Genomic DNA, 22,126 nt, shown 5'->3' on the forward strand with positions numbered 1-22,126 from the left:
TAAATCCAGATGATGTAACCTCACTGAAAGAGCTATTGCTACAGATAAGAATTTAATAAAATGTAGGTGTTCCTTGGACTCCTTTCAAAGGGGCTAAATTTCTATGATACTTATTTGCAAGGTGATCTTTTCATGTGGGTTCACAAATGTGGTCTTAAGAAAACTGTCAGGAAACATTAATAAAATTATTCTAATGGTATTTGATGGTATTTGAAAACTGCATTGTGAAATCTGGGACAGTTTCACAAAGGCTGGGAAACTGAGGGAAAATATGTCTATTTACCTTTAAAAAAGTTTTTCTATCATATTGACTAATTAAAAAAAGTTTACTAGAAAGATGATTAATCAATTTTAGGGAAATAAAGAGATCAAAGTTTAAAAAACCACAGAGCTACTGTGTGGGAAAAGTGACTCCTGAAATGAGAGTGGTTCATGGGATCGTCATGGAATTAATACCAATGGTATTTACCAAAGCTTGTGTTCTCTATTCTCATGCTCCAGAAATTGCACACAGTTGCGACTAGACTATTATAACTTTAATACCTAAACCTCTCAAGTAAAATGAAGCTCTTTCATCCACATTAAGATTTTGTTGTTTTGCATTAATATTTTCCTTTGAACATTTTTTAACAAATACAGCCCCACCCTATCTGGATATATCTCAAGCTTAACAGATTATATTTAAGCTAGGCTGATTTGTTGAGTTCTAAAACCAGTTCAAAACTTCATTTTTGCAAAAAATGCTGATAACTGGTTTACAATTAATCCCCAGGGATATATTTCACAGGACAGGCACTATGTCTTTATGGTTAAGTTTAGGTGAGAGAAAATACAGCATTGCCAACCATTACATTAAAATGACAAATGACTTCAGAAAACCAGACTTATAAACAATTAATACAGAAGAATGAAAAAGAAGATCTAGAAAATAGTAGCTAATTTGAATTTAAATGGCATATGTTGGCTATGGGTATGATATGCAATTTATTTAAATGCATATAAAAATATAGTTTCAATTGACCTTTTCAAAAATACTACACTGAAGCTCAGCGCATCAACCATGGGGACTTATCATGTTTGGCTGTTTTATCTACAGTTCAGACTCCAGTGCTGCTCATGTTCTGGGACTGTGAGCCTCCAAGGGTAGATGCCCTTTTTTTGCATTCCCATCACTTAGCACTTGGTATATTCTCAATCAGGGTTAGTTGAGTGAGGAAAAGAAGAAAGGTCTTCCACTTCCTGTGCATAATCTTACAGCATACCAAGATGGCACTAGCCTCACCTTTTAAGGAAGAATAGACAAACATTTGTTGATGCATTCTGGAAAACTTTTGGCATTACGCTAGACCCCAGAGAGGGGGAATAAGGAATTTCCTTTTTTACCTCCCTTTTAGGAAATTCTCACAAAGATTTTAGCTTGACCCAACTTGTGCCTTCACATACATGCATGGAAATCCCTGTCACCCAAGAGTAGAATTTATAGACCGTGAGTTTTTCCTGTGGCAGATGGTCTCATCTAGTTTGTTTCAGAGAAATACCTTTAAGAGCCTTTTTGATGGCCCAAATTTAGACCTTACCAGGTAGAGATTTCTCTAGGCTTCAGTGAAACTGCTCTGGGAAATAGCAGAAAAAATACATGTCTAAAGGTGAGCTACCCCAGAAGAATGAGGTTCAGAAGTGAAATGTGATCTTATGGAATGCAATTACCTAAGAAGCTGTGCTTCAACATTTTTATTTTCAGAGTAGCACTCACCAATCAACTGGTAGCATATCTCAAAAAACTACACAATTTATGATTTTATAAATCTGAAATAGAATTTGCAATATGATCTCAGTGGCTGGGTCACTTCTCCTTGTAAAGATTTTTATCTGATTATAAAACAAACAGCCTCCTTTTTCAAGGCATATTAGCGCCATGAAATCATGCTCCAACTTTGTCCCCTTCCTTTCTATCAGCAGGAGCTTAGAATCTGGTGTAAGAGAAGGCTTGACAGAGAGTTAATTTCTGCCAATGCCCTTCTGGCCTTCATTACGAGAGATGGTTATTAATTTTTTCCTGGGCATTTAGTAGATCATGACTGGGTCTGCAAGACTACTTTATGGTTAATCTGAAACCTTCGGGGAAATGGTCTCAGTTACTGACCTTTGCTGGATCCTACAGTTACAGTTTGGAGACTATGATAACATTGGTGAATAAAAAGAAGCGTGCATCTTTTCCATAGATTTGTTTTTGTGAGATTTCAGGACAAAATGTTGCTTGCTGAGAAAGTGCCAATGCCACCTGCCCACCTTAGCCTGGGAAGCAGCTCTCAGCCTGCATGCTGAGCACAGAGTTTTGCCCTGTGGTCTCTGTTGTTGCGATTGCTGCCTTGTGGCCACGCCCACCTGCTTTGGCACATCTCCACCTGGCGCTGCAGCCTCAGTGTGGCCCAGGATGTTTTCCCCTTGCTTCTTGGAGTCTCAGTTAGGAGCAAAAAGATTCAACCAGCAAAGCAAAGGCCTAGGAAACATTTGATGCCATCAGCAACGATGGTTGTACCCAAGATAGAATTTCTTATAGCTTCTTGTTTATTTATTTATTTATTTTTTCTTTCCACAAGTGGACCAGTTAAGAGACCCAGATTAAACCCTTTGACAGAACTATCCTGAAGAGCAGAAGTAGCAAATGACAAGCTATGATTGGGGGCTGGCTTTGGGGGAGGCTGGACTTTTGAAGTGACAGGCAAAAAACATTTTTACCTTCTAGCCCACAGGTTAAGTTAATGGAAATAAATCACCACCATTTCTATATATTTCTTGTGTGTTTACTCCTACTCTGGAGAGTAATCTAACTCATCATTTGCAATCAGGGCTTCTGAGTTCTGTTTGTGTTTGCTTTTGCTCTTCGCTTTGGTACTTGTCCGGGTGTTTTCCTGCGCATCTGACATCTGTTGGTAATAGAAGCCTTTGTCTTCAGCTGGCCCGCCCCAGTTCTCCTGGCTCTCCCCCTCTGTGGCATAGGAGAAACCCTCCTCCACGGAGAAAGGGTCATCCACGTCGTAGCGCTGGTACGTGCTCTGGTGCAGGGCCTCTTCTCGGGCACTGATTTCCAAGGTGCTGTTCCAGATGCCATACCCAAAATAAATGAGCATACCTGCAGGAGGGGAAAGGCACAGTTGAATAAGCAGTCGCTTTGGGACTCACGGGATGAGTAGGGTGATCGCTTTCAGTGGTGCAAGCAGAGCTGGTGGAAGGTGTGTTTTCTTTGGTCTACACGATGTTTGGAAGAGACACAAATTAGAGGCCATTTAAAAACTGGGAGATGTTGCATTAAGCAACCCACATTTATGGCTTCCCCTAAAAACATCAGAAAGTCTGACAACACTGCACCCACATTCCTATATGGCAACTTAAGTCTGTAGGCAAGAGCTAGCTGACAGGTTAGACAGGATGCGGGTTCTCTGGGTCACCCTGGTCCCCACCTTCCCAGTCGACATCCAGCTCACTACATTCGTGTAGGAGCCAGCCAGGAATCTGCATTTTTTTAAACCTTGAATTAAATATTTATGGATCAACAACAGTGTATTCCCAACATTCTCACATTTTATTATCCTATGCCTTCATCTTTAATTTTGCCACTTAGCAATCTGCATGTATTATCCTGCGAGTTCCCTTGCCATGTTTCACTCACCAAACATGTAAAGCATTACTGCCAGGTGGAGCTGTGCACTCTTCCATGGCCTCAGAGTGTCTAGTGCATGCCACCCTTATGGCCCTTACAGGAGCTGTTTTGTGATTATCTGCACAGGGAGGTCCTATTGGATAGACTCTGCAGAAAACTGGCACTTAATGCTTGTTGAATGAATGAATGAGAATTTCTCATAAGCATTAAATATCCAGTGCAACTCCTTGTTTTGATGTCACTCCAAGCAAAGGAAAGAAACTTGTCTCCCTAGTTAATATGTAGCATTAATATGGGCTAATGTTTCATTTCCATTAGAGATTTTAAAATATAATATATAAAATACTTTGAGAGCTCCCCATTTTCTATCTGAAAAACTGAGCACCATAGCCTGGGGAAGCCATAAGGGTATGATGATTAAGAGTATGAGCTATGGGTTCAAATCCTGCCTCTACCATTATTAACTGTGTAGTTACTTAGCCTCTCTGTGCCTTAGTTTTCTCTTCTGTAAACTATGAGAGTTATTGTAGCTATAACATGGGGTTGATGTGAGAATGATACCAGTTAAGGAGTACTTTTCAACCCTGGCTGCACCTGAGGGTAATCTGGGGAGTTTTTGAACCACCCTGATATTTGAGCACCACCCCTAGAGATTCTGGTTTAATTAGTCTACAGTGTGACCCAAGCATAGATATGGTTTTTAAAGCTCCACAGGTGATTCCATTGGTTAGCCAAGTCTGAGAACCCCTGAGATCAAGAAATCAAGAACATACAGCTCCTGATGCACATGTTCCACTGTCAACTCTGGCCATATTATGGCCTGGCTATTGGGGGCTACTTGGTTATGCAACCTCCTTCCTGGCCCTGACACTCTCTTCTGAGTGGCACTAGACCCTCTGACCTTGCTAACCCTACAGGCATCTGCTGGGCTGTTTGCTTAGAACAGCAAGGTCAAGCCTGCTTTCTGCTCTGGTGCTTGAGAAAAGCTGCTCCCTTTGGAATTTGAAGTGTGTCTATTTAAGCTTGGATTTCTTCTTCCTCAGCTCAAATCATCCCACACCCCCCATGAAATCAACTTCTCAGCAGCCAAAGTAAGCGGAAATTTATAGTCTTAATTGGTAATAAATCCTTGAGTTAATCATTTGCAGTTGTAGCTATTAGTTTTCAGATAGTGACTTTATTTTTCTGAGCAGGGATTTTTACTCTTTCTTGTCTAAGGGTAAGGGTGGCCATGGGGGACAGTTACTATCCTTGTGTAGCATGAGGCATCAAATTAAGATGTCTCCTGAAAGGGGCAGTATGCTGCTTCTTGGAGAATGCCCCTGTCTGAGACCTGAGAATAAGTTTCAGGACACTAAGTGGAATTAGCAGTCACACTCCTCCTTTTGCTCAAGTTTGCTTTTTTTTGCTATTTTTTCCCCCCAGACATCCAGACAGGTGCCAAATCTTGCCTCTTACTCCTGCTTGGTATCTATTATATCAGTTCTTTCCTTTCTGATCCCCTCCTCTGACCTTATTTATTTCCCTACTGAACTTAATGACATTTTTTCTTTTCACACACTCCCTCACTTCTTTGCCACACCTCACCTCATTCAAGCATTGCTTTAACTTCTATTCTGATAGACGATCCCTACCTTCCACAGATATTGGGGTGCAGGTAGATCAATATTTATGGTAACTCTCTAAAAGCCTTGGTGTGATTGCTCATAAATCATAGACAGTCAGAGTCTATAGATAATCCATTTAATTGAATACATTCATTTTAGGGATGAAGACACAGAGGCTAGGAAAGACTAAATTACTTCCCTGGGTCAGAGTGGGGCAGAACCAGCATTCCATATGGACCTAGAAAAGGCTCTTGCATGACCAATCCTTCACAACTCCCCTCCCATGGCTGGTTTATAGACTATGCTTATTGCAGTGAATATTCAGTAAGGGGTTTGATCTACATTTGTTCTTTGGGAGTGGCTTAACCCAGAACAAATGTGTGTGTTTGTATGTGTATGTGTGTGTGTGTGTGAGAATGCATTGACTATGGTTACTTTGGGAAAGCAACCCATGGAAACCTGCCACATAAATATTTATGGGTCTCCCAATGTTTGCTCTGAGCTCCCTACTGTTTCAAAGGTGTGTCACTCTGTCTACAAAAATACATTTCCAACATGAGTGCTGTGAACCAAGAAGTGACTGTGTGTGCAGCCTGAGGGAATAGTTGGCAGTCTTCTAGGTCTTGGATCTCTGTCTACCTTGACTCTTCTTGAAGCCCTTGAATCAGTTCAGGAAAAGTGGTGGGAAGCAGAGAAGGATCGGAGAAAAGAAAAATGTAAGGGGAGAAAGAAACAGAAGGGAAAAAATGAAGTGAGGAAGGAGAGAGAGAGAGAGAGAGAGAGAGAGAGAGAGAGAGAGAGAGAGAGGGAGGGAGAAGAGAGGGAGAGAGAGAGGAGAGAAACATGTACTACCATCTGTCACACATAAACAAAGGCTTTGTATCGGAGGAGTAAACAGAGCTGCTAAAAGACTCCTGTGTAGAAGTAGGGTGCTTTCTTTCTGCTCCTTCTTTCATTTGGCTGAGAGAACTAAGTATGAGGTAGTTTCTGAAAAATTCATAGGGATTCTGGGAATCCTGAATCATCTAAACTAAACTTCACACAACACCTCTGGGTGCTGAGGTTCTGTAATGATGCATTTATGTTGCTCCTTTATCTCAAGGAGCTCAAAATGTTACACAAGTGTTATCTTGTTTAGACTCCTCCTGGTCTGTTTTGGAGTGTGTGTGTGTGTGTGTGTGTGTGTGTGTGTGTGTGTGTGTGTGTGTGTGTGTGTAAGGCTAGGATTATGTGCATTTCACAGACAGGAAACTGGGCACAGGGCAAAACAAAGGACTGTCCACAGCTACCTGTGGACAGTGACTCCTTCTGGGTCTCTCCTTCTAATCAAAGTGCTCCCATCTGTTATCTCTTCCATCTATCAGGGTTAGCTATAAGGTATATAGACTGGTTGAACAAAATTTTGCTTAACTTTTTATTTTGAAGAATTTCAAACACACACACACACACACACACACACACACACATAAAAGTGGAGAGAATAGTGTAAAGAACCCTTTGTACACATGGCTAGCTCCCCCCTGATGCCTTACTCCCCTGCCTCCTGTTTAAGTTATTTTGAAATAAATCCCTCCCACCCTATGTATGTATTTCTAAAATAGATTCCTTTAAAAACTCAGTATCATTATACATCTAAAAACTAATAATTCTTTCATATCATCTGATATCTACTAATATTAAAATTTCCCTGAATTGTTATGCATGGGGGAAAAACTGTTTACCTTATGAAGCTATATACTTACTCCAGTGAGGCTATCATTTCTTGAAATAGTTTTGGACACTGTTATTTAGGTTGTACATATATTTTTAAAACCCTTAAAGTTGGCAAAGTTTTATTTTTGAGAGTGGATTTGGTTTTGGTGTAAGCCAGAAGTCATTTGGAACCAAGCCTTGAGAATAAGATGGTTAACTGATAAATAATATTATTCTTCGATTTACATATTTAATTCTGTTCTTTGAAAACTTTGATCCATTGCTTTGTAGTTACATATTTTACATCTGTGAGAAATGGAAGAGCGCGCGCACGCACACACACACACAAATGGGTCCTACAGGCTCCCTTTTTCGGCAAGAGTTATTTTGTTAGTTGATAGATCCTGGTGGGAGGGGGCACTCAAGGCAGAGACTAGTTAGCAGCGGAAGTAGTTCAATATTTTAATAACAAACATGGCTGTACTGGGGCATGTGGGCTGGATGCCAGCCCTGATCAAAGTTAATGGCCATGAGTCCTGTGAAAGGCTGTTTGCAGTGAAGGAAAATATTCAAAGGGAGGATTTGGCTTCTTTTTCAGAGTTCCCTGGTGGAAAAATATGCTCACGAGAAGTTCAGTCTAGACAAGATGAAGAACCGTGCCTTCAGCAATTGAATGAACTTTTTTTTATGTAGTAGAGTACTTTGTGATCGTAAAGCCTGTTATAAAAAAGCATTTCCTTGTCCATCATCCCAGAGAAGCTAAGAACTGCACAATCAATCAATGATTGAAATGGCATTGAAGTTCACATCTTTTGAGTCTAAAGGAAGGGCTGTTCCTAGCCCACCTAAATGCCTTGGGAAGGTTTAGAGATGCCAAGCCTGCCTTCAGATGCTGGGGCACCTCAGCATGAGTTGGCAATACCATCTAGCTTTACTTGTGTTGATCCATCCTGTGATAATTAAGCAAATGACTCCAAACCTACAAGTGAGAGGGTGGGAGGACGGGTCCTATGGATCATATGGGAGAAAACCTAGAACTAAAACTTAACTCTGAAAAGAGATTGGGTGACCTGGAAATGGAGGATAACAGCAGGTTTCCACATCTGCAGGCACAAACTCAGGTTGGGGAGGTGGTGGTTGTCTCTGGAGCCCCCCAGGAGCTTCCTATCCTCTGCATGTAGTTCCAAGCTCAGGGCAGAGGAGGTGGGCCACCTGACCTCAGGCTGGGTGGAGCTGCCTCTTCCTGGGGAGCACTTTCCAGCAGGAAGCCCTGCCCACCCCAGATAACTGGGGCACTTTGTTTTGCCCAGAGGCTTTTTGATTTTTACCACTCTGAGATCAACTTTCCAAAACAGACATTTGCTAATGCAGAAAAGAAGACTGGATGCTAACTAGGTGTCCTCCCATCCAGTGGGATCCGCACCAACTCCCAGTTTGCTGATTATTTTTTACAATACTAATACAACTCCTGTTGATTGCAGTAACAACCAGGTTTGTCTACTATGGAGTGACCAGGGAGAGCAGATTTAAGATGAAAAGACTCTCTCCCTGGCCCTGCAAATAATCTAACATAAAGACACATTACTTTATGTCTCAGTTTCCCATCGGCAAAATGGAGCTGGAGATCCTTATTTTATTTGAGGGGTATAATGGGCATGAGACAGAATGCATTTGGTAAAGAATATTAAAAAATCTAACACTACAAGCCAGCAATGCCACTTCTAACTCAACAGAAACCCAAGGGAAATGTGTCTGTGTGATCTCCAAATGCGTGCACGGGAATGTTCATAAAGGTTCTATTCCTAACAGCCCCACACTGGGAATAAGCTCAATGTCCATGGACACTAGTATGGATCAATATCTTGTGTATTACCACAGTGCAAGATTAGATGGCAAGGAGAATGAACAAACTAAAACCATGGGCAACAATGTGAATGAACCTCTCTCTCACACACACTGGGGGAAAGAAGCCCTACACTGACCCTTTCATGGCTCTAAGTCTATTCCAGGCACACCACACACCCTACCCTAGGGCCTTCCACCGCTGCAATGGTCCTCTCCCCCTTCATCCTTTGCTGCCTTGGTGCAGAGCCATGGTATCACCCTGCTGCTTCCTCCCTGTGTGTCTCCCTGTCCTGCACAGCACCCCTGCCAGCGGGCAGCCTTGATCATTGCAGGATTCACCTCCACACTCCCTCCTTCTTGGAACCCCACTGGCCCTGTTGCCATCTTCAGCCTGGCCTTCATGATTTTTCTTGCTCTTCTGATGTTGAAGGCGCAGTGGTTTTCTCTTCTGCTTACAGGAGAATTTCAAACTTATTTATAGGACATCTCATTAGGAATTTGTTTATCTCGGTGCCCTCTCAAGTCCCAGTTTACGGTCCCCTTCTTTCCCTCCTCTTCCCCTCATCACGATGGCTATTTTGGTCAATTTCCAGTAGGACTTTGGATGCTAGCTCAGAGACTGTAATGGTGTCTTCCCTTTGGAACATTTATGTTTTAGTACAGTATATATGGGCTCCATTGCCCAAACCACAAGTTCTATCTGTTCTCTAAATCTATAGGCATGAATTTGTTTTTCTTCAGAGGGACTGAAAACAGTTCAGATGAAAACTTGACAGCCCCCAGGTTAAGGGGACCCACAAATTGGTCTAACAGATGATTGATTCATAATAATGGCCCGTAGGGAAGAGTGGCCTGAATATCCCATCCCACAGTGTTCTCACATCCCCTGAGACTCTGGCCAACTCCTTGAGGAGTTCTTCACAAAACTTCCTCAGCTAAGAGGAAAAGAGAATGAAGCCTGCTTTGTGCTCATTTTGGTGGGATTATTAAATATTTGCTGTTGAAGTACTACTCTTTTCTGAAGGAAAAGAAACAGGTGCTGGGAAATCTTGCTGGGACTTGTGCCTCATCTGGTTCTGTGAGTCGTGTCTTCTGAAGGTCAAAGCTTAGCAAAACATTGTGACAAAAATGTTGTAATTAAGATTCATTTAGAGAGGGTTGGGTAAAAAAAAAAGTATGCAAGAAGATTATCAAGTTATGACTCAGCCTAACTATGTAAATCTTTTTTTAAAAGTACCTGATGTTTCATAAAAAGCTCAGTTTAAAAATATCTCTTCTCCCCAGGAAAACTGTACTATGAATAGAGATTAAGAGGAAAAATCTGACATTTTGGAGACTCAGAAGTTTAGAGGTGGGATATTTATTCTATAAGATCATTAAAGATTTTATAAGCCAAATTGGGGTTGTGGGATGGATACATTTTATATATGCAAAATCTTGTTTTGAAAAACAGGGGGTTTTGTAATTAAATTATCTGCCTTGCTTGCTAATATCATCTTATTCTTCTCTCTAGATGAGCGGCTCTCAAATTTGAGCATGTATCAGTGTCACCAGGAGGGCTTGTTAGAACCTAAATTGCTGTTGGAGATTCTGTTTTGGTAGTGATAGGGCCCCAAGCTGCTTTTCTAACTAGTTCCCAGGGGATGCTGATGCTGCTAGTCCAGGAGCACATTTGGAGATCCACTCTTCTAGATAATTTTAAACATGGCTGCGTATTAAGATGACCCGAAGGAGCTTAAAGAAATACCCAATATTGGCCATACCAGACCAACTGAATCAGAAAATCTCTGTGGGGGAGATCTTGGACATAGAATGTTTTAGAAACAACTGAGGTGTTTCTGATGTGTGCATATCTTTGTTCTAGGCAAACTGACACGTACACCAGCCTTCAAAGATCACAACACCAAAGCAGTTAGTAGCTTGCTGCTGGGTGCTTGTGGAACTGCGGGCTTCTGTGCCCTCTGTCTGGCCAGTCCCAGGCTGCAGGGTGGCATCCTCCCATGTCAGGGAGTATCGGTTTCTGGAACGAGCTGGAAGCTTGTGCTATCAGCAAGATTACAAAAGGCTCTCTGGGAGTTTTCTCCCGTCTGATAACTGGGAGGGCAGCCTGAGTCAGAACAGGTTCACGGCTGTACTTTGGCATGTGAGAACCAGTCTAGGGGACAATGAATCATTTTAGGTTTTTAAAAGCAAAGCAGGAAAGAAATAGCTCTCATTGCTTCCCCCAATATTTTCTTCTCTAAGCCTCAAAGAGCAACCAGACCAAGGCTAGTAAATTATCTGCATTTTTACAGATGAGTAAACTGGAAACTGAGGCCCAAAGGCGTTAAGTGAACTTCCTAAGGTCACAGGACACAGAGGTGGCAGAGCTGTGATTTGAACCCCAGGGATGTTGGACTCCAAAAGCAAAGATCCCTGCCACCTCACCACTTTTGTAAAATGTCTCTGGTATTCCAGAAACCATAGATGTTATGTAGGACCAGCTACTTAATTTGTGGGTCCCAGCACAAAATGAAATCATGAAGCCTCTTGTGACAAAAAAAAATTCAAGAAGGCAGCAACAGAGCATTCAACCAAGTGCGGAGTCCTGGGTGACTGTATAGGTCCTATGCCCAGGAAGCCAGCCCTGATGTTACGTGTTAATCCACACCAGCTACATATCAAACATTCTGATCAAATTAAAAGGTCTGCTGAGAGGCACCCTGGTAGCGAGGTAGGAGTCCCAGATCTGAGCATGGAAATACTGGATTGTAGCAATACCTCTGTGAATAACTTCTTGTTATTCCTGTTGACGTTGAGCATGTTAATTTAACCTCTTGGAGGTTCAGTTTACTCATCTGTGAAATTGAGAGAGAGGAATTGGGGAGGTGGTGAGCTATGTTAGTGGTTCTCAAAATGTAATTTATTTATCACCTTTTTAGTGTAGCTCTATGAACTCTGAACCCACACTACCTGAGTTCTATTTTGACTGTTATATTCTAGCAATGTGACCTCAGTTAAATACCTCACTTTCCTCATCTGTAAAATGGATATTGTTGTGAGGATTAAATAAGTTATTACATGTAAAGCCTCAGAATAATAGCTGATATGTGAAAAGTGCTATATGTGTTAAACATTACTATAATTCATATAGCACCTCTATTAGTACTAATGTTTTTCTTAATTTCACTCCCTTTTTAAATTTAAAAATAATCACCAGATTTATGTATGTGTATTTTTTCTAGTACATGTGAAAATGTGTAATAACTATATAATATTTTAAAAAGTTCACTTATATACTCTCTAAAATAAGCCCAACTATTAGCAATGAAATGGTTACCACATTGTGGGCAACATTAAATTAGTTATTGAAGGCCCTTTCCAGTTTTAATAGTCTACCAATGAATTTATAAATCACGTATCTTTGTGTCTCTGCCTTCATTTATTTGACAAATATGTGACTAAAATATTTTTATCCACTTCAGTTACTCTACCCATAATAGAATCTTTCCATTGCTTAGCTACATGTTCAGTGGGAAAATATTTAAACATAGAAGAGAGATTGTGAATAAATCATATAAGTGGTTAAAACCTTGATGAGTAAGTGGTGTTGTCCTCTGGAGAAATCCCCCTAATGTCTACGAAGGGATGAAACCTAGAATAGTGAAGTCTGGAAACAAAATGCTTATAGGAAGGCACAGAATGGCCGTCAGAGGTGAGGCATCTGCTGGAAGACACAGACACTTTTCTTTGAGTACTATGTTTTTACCCACTTCCCTCTATCTAAACCTTACCTTACAGGTCCAGTTCAAATTCTACCTCCTCAAAGTCCCTTCCAGTTATTGTGACAGGAAGTTCCTGTTTCTCTTTGAAGAGTACTTTGAAGTCATAGAGATGTACTTATTAGGCACGCACTACTATATATTCCAGGTACAGAGGGCACAATGTTGAACATTCATATCCTTGACCTCGAGAAGTGGATGGTTTACTAATCGATAAGTCTCTATACTGTCTTGCCCAGGCTAGTGGATTCATGCATATTTGTCTTGCCTCTCCTTAAGACAGGGGTCACTTATTATATTAGTTTCCTATTCCTCAAAGCACCTAAGTATCCTCCTTAGCTAAGTATTTGTTACCAGAGATGCTAGGGTTACCAAGTTGTGTAGGGAACATAACAATGATAACTAAAGAGCTTTAAAGTTAGTTTTTACTTAAACATTCCTCTCAAGTTACCACTAGCACCAATCCCCAGCCATCTCATAAACATCAGTGATTATTAACATAGATATGATACAAATAATATAAGTAGGTCACAAAGAAAAATTAGAAATCTTGGGAAAGGTATAGATCTTGAAGGCAATGAAAGTGAGTTTAGAGAGAGCAACTCTAATTCACATCCTAAGCTGAGGACCTAACAGAGCTATATCAGTTACACAACAGATGGTGTGATGGGTACTTCCTAAGAGGATGATTGGAATATTAAAGGATAAAGAAAGGACCTTGGGAAAAAATGGAAAACTCTTGAATAGTTTATGAAAGTCAATATGAAATGAGGGATGTTAAATGGTGCCATAATGCAATTTTGTCAGGAAAAAATGATGCCAAAAAATCCACACTTAATTTATACTTTGTTAATTAAAAAATTATATTTTATCAAATGTAAAATACTTTTTTTCATAATTTTTAGTTTATAAGATAGAATGTCAACCAACCTTTCCCTGCCCTTTTAAAATATGGATTCATGTAAAGTGGACTTTTTATGGTATTAATTACCCATAAGAAGACTGTCCAGTAATAATATTTAATGAAGTGATGGATTGATTAGCATCATTCTTCAGAACCAATGACCAAGACCATAACAGGCAGAAAGAGTACAACCGGCTTTCTTGGCTCTAATGCAGACAGCAAGGGTCCATAGATCCATAGAACCAGCCAGATTTCTCTTCAATGGTGATGCCTAGTCCAGCAAGAAGGTAATTTTGGGATAAGCCTGTTCAATGCCTTAAAAGGGAACTTTCAAGGCTCTAAAGGAAATTGCTTACCCACAAAGCACCAGACGGCAAACCGGATCCATGTGATGGTGGAGAGCTTTAGCATGAGATAGATGTTCACCAGCATGGCAAAGGCAGGCACAAAGGGGAGGCAGGGGGCCATATAGGGCAGCTTCTTGGGGTTCTCTGGCTGCTGCAGGATCACAAACACCAGGGCACTGATCAGCAGCACCATTAGAACAACCAGAAGGATGGCCCACCAGCTCTGCTCTGAGATGTAGTCGAAACCAAAGATGATGAAGGAGCAGAAGATGAACATGAGGATGAAGAGCAGGAGCACGCAGATGGTCACCGTGTGCCCTGTAGCTGCTGTGGGCCGGTCCATTTTGCCTGGAAGGCCCAACCGGATCCTCATGGTATAGTAACGGGGCCCAATCAGCTTTTTTAACTTGATGAGATAAATGTTTTCAGATTCATCGGCTTCTATGCCTGTGGTCATGTCCACAGTGCCATAGTTGGGGTGGTTGACATTGTAGGCTGACTTGTCTGATTTCCCTATGAGCATCTCATTGTCTCCCAATGATGGCAAGTTCTTGGCCCCACATGTGTTGGTGGCAGGGCCAGAAAACTCTTCCCCTTCACTCACAGGAGAACATACTTCCTTCTCACAGTCAGCCAGAATGCCCTCCTTCTTCTTTGTGTGCTCTTCAGACAAGAACTTGACAAAACCATCAATGTCACTTTCTGGTTGGTATCGAAGGAGCAACACACACACAGAGACCAAGGTGTAGGCGAGGAGTGTGCCAATGGACATCATCTCTATCAGATCCCTCAGGCTGACTAATAAAGACAGGAGAGCTGCCAGGAACCCTGACACGATGCAGGCCACCACTGGTGTCTCCGTGTAGGAGCTCACATGAGCCAGAAACCTGGAGGGTGAACGAAGCACAGGGTTAAAGTCAGCTACAGATGGTGATGGACTCTAACATGGCTTAATTCCCCCTGGTCCTGCCCCTCCAATTGACTTCTGGGTTTCCTGCTTTAAATAAGGCTGCACTTCCTACCCCAGAATTTGGTCCCTGGAATGTAATTTTAAAATAATTCACTTTATTTCCTTGATTTTAAGACAAACATTTTATTAAAGATCCTACTCAATTATGAGATGTAAAGGGTTGATTGAATCTAGGAGTTATTTCAGAAACCTAAATTGAAACCCAGGCTTTGCTGGAAAGAAGTGATAGTTGGAGAAGTCATATACCTGCTTGGGGCCCCCCTAGACCTTTGTTACCCAAAGTGTGGCCCATGCATCAGCAGCACCAGCATTGCCTTGGAGATTGTGATGAATACACAAGTTCAGGTTTCACCTGAGAGCTACTACATCAGAATCTCTGGGAGTGGCGTTCAACAAACTATGCTTTAGAAAAACCTCCAGAGTCTGATTTATGCCAAAGCTTGAGAAGCACCGCTCTACATCAAAAGCACGGGGATTTAGCTGGTAAAATAGCACAGCAGTTAATGTAGCCTAAATTCAGCCAGTTACCAACTGGAGAAGACCAACAAAGGTGGTTGAACGGCAGCTACTTCCTTGGCAGCTCCTTGGACCTTAAGTTGGTTCCTGCTCTCTTTCTTCATGATCCCTCCTCTTCCATTCCTTCCTTATATTCAGGATTCTCATAAGACAATAAATTGTGCTTGGAGCTCCCTAGCATTTTTCCTCTTGATTTTCTTTGACAGCAGTAAAAGCTTTAGAGTGTGTGAAGTTGTCAAACCTCTACCAGGGTCAGATTCTTCTTGATCTGTCCAGCTCCCCAAATAGCCACTGGGACCTGGTGATGGCTTCAGTGGATAGGTCAAGGAACTGGAGCACCAGATGACAGCCAATGGCAGAGGTAAAGTCCCTGAGCTGGATCCCTCTGCACCCCTGAAAGCTCCATGCTCTCCAGGGCTTACTTTTTCCTTTGTGCACAATGACAGTGTCTTCCCTGCGAGCCCCTCACATGGTGGGCACTAAGAACCACAAGATGGGGACACACCCTCTCTGTACTGTGGCCAAATAGGCCACCTCATGGTCAAGTTAAAAGGCTGGAAGTGTCACTAGATTGGTGTGGTTATATGTCTGGTCTTTGGAGTCAGACAGTCCTGGATTTAAATCCTATCCCCTCCACTCAGAAACTGGGGGATTTGAGGCAAGTTTTCTTTTTTTTTTTTTTTTTGTCACCTGTCTGAGAATACTCATCGAGTACACTCATCTGCAAAATAGAATTCAATAGGATACTATATACAAATCACCTGGGATACACAAATATTCAATGAATGGTAGCGATTGTTGGTACTACTGTTAGGTCCTATTCAGAGGGCATTTATTGTTCTTTCCTTGATTATAACTTTGAACTTCTTCAGCTTCAGAAGGGCTGTGCAGGGAGGGCTAAGTACCAAGCCTCAAGATGTCTCGGGGTGGGTTCCTCCTTCTGCAGGACAGCCAGTGTTGCAGTTTGGCACCCACTGTCTTACAAGGAAACATACAATGTCAAACAGGAGAGGGGGTGGTTAGAGGAACAGATCAGTTTGTGCCAGAGTGAGGTACCCAATGTCAAACCGAGAGGCCATTTCAGGGACTAAGCTCTTTCAACTCAAACTCTTTGCTAGGATATACGACAAGTTCAACAGTCTATGTGACAGGCATTCACATCAAAATTGCAGTCGGGCTGACAGCGGGTGACATTCTCCTGGTGCAGGCATGGCAGAACAGAATCAGCTTCACGGAGCATAATCCTTACCTGAAAAGGAGCCCATCACCAGCCATGGCATAAATGACCCTTGGCATTGGGAAGAGGGAGCCCAGCAAGCTGACAGTCAGTCCTGCCACCGACCCAATGGCCACCACAAATTTTGCAGCATAGAACCCGTGAGCCACAAACATCTCCATGAGTGGGGATTCCGTGTCAATGTCATAATATGGCACCATCAGAGTTAAGATCATGCTCACCTGTTAAAACAAGAAAAAATGTGGCTGGAGGTAGAGGGGACCGACAGCATGGATGAATGTCCCATAGGAGAGCCAGAGCCCGGGGCCCAGAGTCAGAGGCCTGCACGGCAGTTAAATCTGCCACTTCTTGGCACGTACCTTCTCTGTGGAGCAATCATTTGGCCTCTGGTGCTCTCACTCTCAGTATTTTCTTCCCCCATGTGGATTTAGTGGGCTAGACCAGATAGCCTCCAATATCTTTGAGTGGGCATCTCATATCTGAGGAATAAGTCTGCAGGGATTTTGGCCGCATGAAAATAGAGCTACACTGACAGTTCAATGAAGGGCACACAGTACCAGGTGGGAGGAACCGGGTCTGGCAGTGACTATGAGCACCCTGCCACCATGGACATGACTCTCCCTTCTTTTATACTTTCAGGGTCCTATAGAGTCTTAATAGCACTCCCCAATCACCCCAAAGATCAGAGATCAAAACTCCAAAGACAGATTTGTAGGAGACCCATAGCCAATAAACTGACAAGACCCAGGTAAGGACTCCTATTTCCATTTCTTCTCTGTACCTCAGTCCCAGGAGCCAGGCAGGCTAACAAATTATGGCATTGCGTGGAGTCCAGTCCTACTTTGGGCTATGAGACCACCATGGCTTTGCTTAATCAGGAATCACTTAACCAGGACCTATCTTCCTCCCTTCAGAACTGGCCTCAGGTAATGGAGCCACCAGTCATATGGTCAGGGGAGTTCAGAGCCTGAAAGGGAGAGAGGGGTGCATTTCTAGATCATTTCTTTGCCTCTTCCTCAGGAGTCAAGATCCTGCAGAGAAGCCATGGGCTGCTAGGAAGCACAGCGGGATGGACTACCACAGCCCAGCAATTTGGCTTTCTTCCTTGTGGTGAAATGGCATCCTGCTGGCCAGCACAGGACCAGACAGCTCCTGAGAATGGCTAAGGCCTGTGCATTCTAAACAGATATTCCCTAGCAATGTCTCCTCTTGCAATGTCCCTTTTGGGAGTGGGGTGGGGTGGGCTGGAGGAGAGTGGGATTGATCTTATAGTAATTTGTGTTGAGTCTCCAGCCCCCGTTAGATGAAGATAGGCAAAGAGTTGGTGGATGCCTAGAAGTCGTCGTCGTCGTCGGCAGCCGTCCGTCTCGAGAGACGATGGTGTAGCTTCTTAAGAGTCTATCTGCACCGCCGAGAATGGCTGTGCAGTCCGACTCGGGAGTGACACGGTATCTGTCTCCTCCCGTGTTGAATCGACATCTTGCGATGACGCTGGAGTGTCCTCTCCAGTGAAGCTGAAGCTACAGAGCCTGGGCAGGGTGATATGGAGGGTCTGCTGTTGCCCATGCAGCAGACCCCCCCTCTCTTCGCAGCTGAAGGGTCCAAGGGAAAGACGGAGTCAATACAGCTTGGCTTCAGGTGCGCCGCAGGAGTTGCCGGTGTTGACTACAACGTCAAACCGCCTTAGGGACTCCGGCTCCGGATTTTCTGTCGGGGTTTACTCCCTTAGCCTTTCCCCTGAAGAGGTATGCCGCAAGGCAGCGGAGGTTTTTTGGAGTCAGAGTTTTCCTTCTCTGATGCCTAGAAGTATTCTGTAGTCTATACAGTGCTGTTCTACAGAAGGAAGTATGGTTATTAACTTTCTTGTGTGTGCTGCAAGGGTTGCCTCCTGGAGAAGGGGAAGGTATGAGGGAGGACTAGGAGGGGAAATGCAGAGCAGAGTGTCTCTGCTGATCCCCCCCCCCACACCACTGCCCCTCCCTGAACACTGTCTGCAGGGATAATTAGTCTATAGATAGGAGGAAGCCACTTGTAACGTGTATGCATAGTGGGAGGTGATAAATGGCCTATCAGTAAACATTTGGGTGGGCAACTGAATTTCTATAAACCATATCCAAAGCTGCTCTTGCGTTTTCCTTTGGTTTCCAGGACAATCCTGATTTGCAGCTTGCTTTAATGGTCGATTGGCCTGGCTTCTTTAGCTGGTTGCTGAAGATTTTATTTTTCCTGGGGGAGGGCAAAGAGGTGCTTTTTGCTTGCTCCTGCTGTAGGGCTTACAGGGCACACCCCAGCTGCTGACTCCTAATTGTCCTGACTGAAGTGAATGAGACCCTCGGGGCCTGGGGGTATTTATGTAAGCACACACCTGTTGGCTTGTCACCTGGTTCTCTCCATTGCCAGGCTGAAGGGGATCTTGGATGTGGCTGAACTAGCTCTGTGATAGAAATTCTAGGGTGGGGGCTGAGAGGTGACACATCCAAAGTATGAGGGGTGTCTCAGGGAGGGATTCTAAGAACCCAAGGCTGAAGGCTTCATTCTGAAGATGACTCTTGACAGGGAAAGCCTAAGGGGAGAGCTTGAGCTCTCATAAAAAGAAGAAACAGCAGAAAGAAATTGCACTTCCCTCTGAGATGTAGGGGAAGAGCGTCTCCAGAGGACAATGTACTCTCTCCCAACTCTGGGGGAGCCTCGAATCCCCACTGCTGGGAAGCTCCCAGAAGACAGAAGGGCATTGAGGAGGGTGCACAGAGGCCCACAATGCTTCTGCTTGCACACCCACCCGTTACTGCCAGCCTATGATCTGAGCTCCTTGGATGGCAGCCCACTCCTGGCACACCATCCTGGGCAGCAGTGGCTACCAAGAGCACTTGTGTAGGGCAGTCAGGGATGGAGAATTAGAGGCCGTGGCTGAGGTGAGGGCCTGGGGCTTCTCCTGTCTCCAGTTTGGAGTCCTGATTTTCATCTTTTCATCCATGGGTGAGGGTATAGAGAGCATGAACACATGCATACAAATGCCAAGGGCACAGGAAGGGATCTCCTCCTGACAGAAGGGAACCCAGGCCCAGAGCCACATGTTAAGGTCAAATATGAAAAGGCCAGCAGGGGGGTCCCACAAGCATTTGGCACTTACAGATACATAGGCTGTCAGACAGATGACCAGGGAAGCGGTGATAGCATAAGGGATGGACGTGTTGGGATTTTTGGCTTCCTCTCCAGTGGTGGCGATGATGTCAAAACCAATGAAAGCGTAGAAACATGTGGCTGCTCCTTGCAGCACCTGTAGGGATGATGACATCTGTCAGACTCAGAGTGTCAGGGCAGCGCCAGGGCCTGACACATGGCACCCACAGTTGCCTGGTGCCTGGCAGTCTTTACTGAGTGGTAGAGGGTGTAATATGGTGGGACTTGTGCTAAACCCTCCAGTTCTGGTCCCCTTTACTTTCTAGCTGTGTGACACAGGGCCATTTCCTCATGTGTAAAATGGAGATAGGAATTATGCTCAAATAAAAATAAGTCATTCAACACATTCAGATCATTTTTGGAGATAAATGGGGTTATTAAAAAACATCGCTAAGTTGGCCATCCCTAGGTCTTGTGGGAACTCTGTGCTTTTATCCAGTGGTTTCTCAACCACAACCAGGGGCTGTATGATTACTGCTAGAGGGTGTTTGTAAATAGAGGGAGGTACTTGTGACTGTCACAGAGACATGGGATGGGTGCTTCTGACATTAATGTAGTGGGTTCAGATATCCACACACAGAATTGTCTTGCCCAAATTACCACCAGTGCCTCTGATAGATCATCTCTATGGTAACTTCTAGATTTGAAATGAAATAAAAGATTTTCAGATATTCTGTTGTTTTCTATGAGAAGATAGGTAGAGATGGTTTGATTTTTCTGCTTTTTTAGGGAGCTTGAGTGACCTAGTTTTGCTACAACACAGGAAAGGGTCTGAGGTCTGAGGTGGTGTAAAGCAGAGGAGGTGGTATCCAGTGACATCTACTGGTGTCTGTCAGGAGCACACGTGACTCCACAGGTGGGTGGGACTTGATCAGTCAAGGTGTCAGTGCAAATCTTCTGTGGAGGAGGGTGTTACTTTCTTTCAAAGAATCTGCTGAAGTGTAAGTGAAGTTTCCCCACCTTAGTGTCCTCACGATCAGCTGAAAGTAAAAAATGTGCCTCTCTGAATTTTCGGGGATGTCCTTTTAGGATAAAGTAAAAGGGATTTTTCTGGACTTGTGGGCATGGGGTAAGATGACTTGGCAGCATTTAAATTCTAGCCAGGGGTCCAAGAGGGAGGCTCTTTGTAGATTGGATCTCTATTTAATTTTCTGAACATTCAATTTATAAATAATGAAATTCAAAACACAGGCCAAGCAGATCTCTCTCCCTAAATTTTCACTCTTACCTTTTCCAATGACTTCTCAATAAGTAAAAAGCAAAACATAAAGACTAGAACTCTTACAAGGTACATCACAATACTGAAAATCTCAAACCTTCAAAAGCAACCTTTGCTCATCTGCGAAATGGATCGGTCTCGTCTACAGTCTCTCCTATTAGGATTCTAATATTCCAGTTCCCTAATTGAGAGTTCTTATACTGTGGTCCATGAAATTCAGGGGACTGTGAATTTTGTTGAGAAAACATGACATCTTTATTTTCACTAACGTCTGACTGAGTGTAAGCATTTCTTTCAATTATGAATGTAGATGGCAAACCAAGGGTACCTGTAACTTTGTTACTAATAGCAATCATTTTCCTACCATATAAGGGTCATTGCAGAGATCTTAGAATATCAGTTGTGCTCATTGCTACTTTCAAATTATGATAGTTACTAGACATGTATGTTAATATTTAATGTATAATAAACACATTGTTATTATATCACAACTTGAAAATATTTCTATAACTGTATTTCAATATAATTGATTTCTTTTGATTTCCTATGTAATTAGGTTATTCATTTAAAAACACAGTTTTCAGAAGGGGTTTGCAGGCTTTACCAGACTGCCAAGGAGTCCATGGCCAACCCCAAAATCTAAGAACTCCCGGCCTATTCTAAAAATTTAGGTAAAAAGAACTTGTCAAACAAGCAGTTTGATTGCCAGAGAGCTCCTTTCTGGGAGAGGAGCTAACTCACAATCTCAGTCCAGCAAAGCCCTTCACTTTAGGGCACGGAAAATGTTTTTGGCTTTCATACAAGGAGGGAAAGCAGATGTACATGGAGGCTCACAGGTTTGGAAATGTGCTTGTTTGCATTTATCTAGAAACTGTTTCTGTTCTTTAAGGATTGCAAACTCACTTACCAGCCCCAATCGAGAAAAGCTGTGCTTTAAGACAGCTTCCAGAGAACAGGTCTTGCTTTGTCTTCCTTTAACTCCTGTTTACACACACACACACACACACCCCTTTTATAAATCATACAGTGACCTGTTGTGACAGTCAGTTTGAAGGTGCATCACTTCTAATTAGGATGCTGAAGGGCTACAGTTCCATGCCTGTTTGGTGTGCTCAGTTCTGAGTCAAATAAAAAAGTCATTGATATTAGAAGAGATCACTGCTTAAGAAAGGAGGGTGGGAGCATCC

At 43.0% G+C, this 22,126-nt stretch overlaps 1 protein-coding gene across 1 annotated transcript in view; it reads right to left on the reverse strand.

The window, feature by feature from the left end:
- Window positions 1-2,589: 2,589 nt before the first annotated feature.
- Window positions 2,590-22,126, reverse strand: part of SLC7A14 (solute carrier family 7 member 14) — a 49,604-nt gene continuing 30,067 nt past the window's right edge. The window contains exons 4-7 of the mRNA XM_090273814.1: window positions 19,671-19,817; window positions 16,553-16,761; window positions 13,827-14,704; window positions 2,590-3,133 (exon numbers count right to left, since the gene is read on the reverse strand). Coding sequence (XP_090129940.1) covers window positions 2,811-3,133; window positions 13,827-14,704; window positions 16,553-16,761; window positions 19,671-19,817 — 1,557 coding nt within the window. The 3' untranslated portion in view covers window positions 2,590-2,810. The remainder of the gene's footprint in view (window positions 3,134-13,826; window positions 14,705-16,552; window positions 16,762-19,670; window positions 19,818-22,126) is intronic.

This window comes from Furipterus horrens, unplaced genomic scaffold, assembly GCF_987537825.1.
Source record: "Furipterus horrens unplaced genomic scaffold, mFurHor1.1.pri manual_scaffold_1, whole genome shotgun sequence".
NCBI classification, from domain to species: Eukaryota; Metazoa; Chordata; class Mammalia; order Chiroptera; family Furipteridae; genus Furipterus; species Furipterus horrens.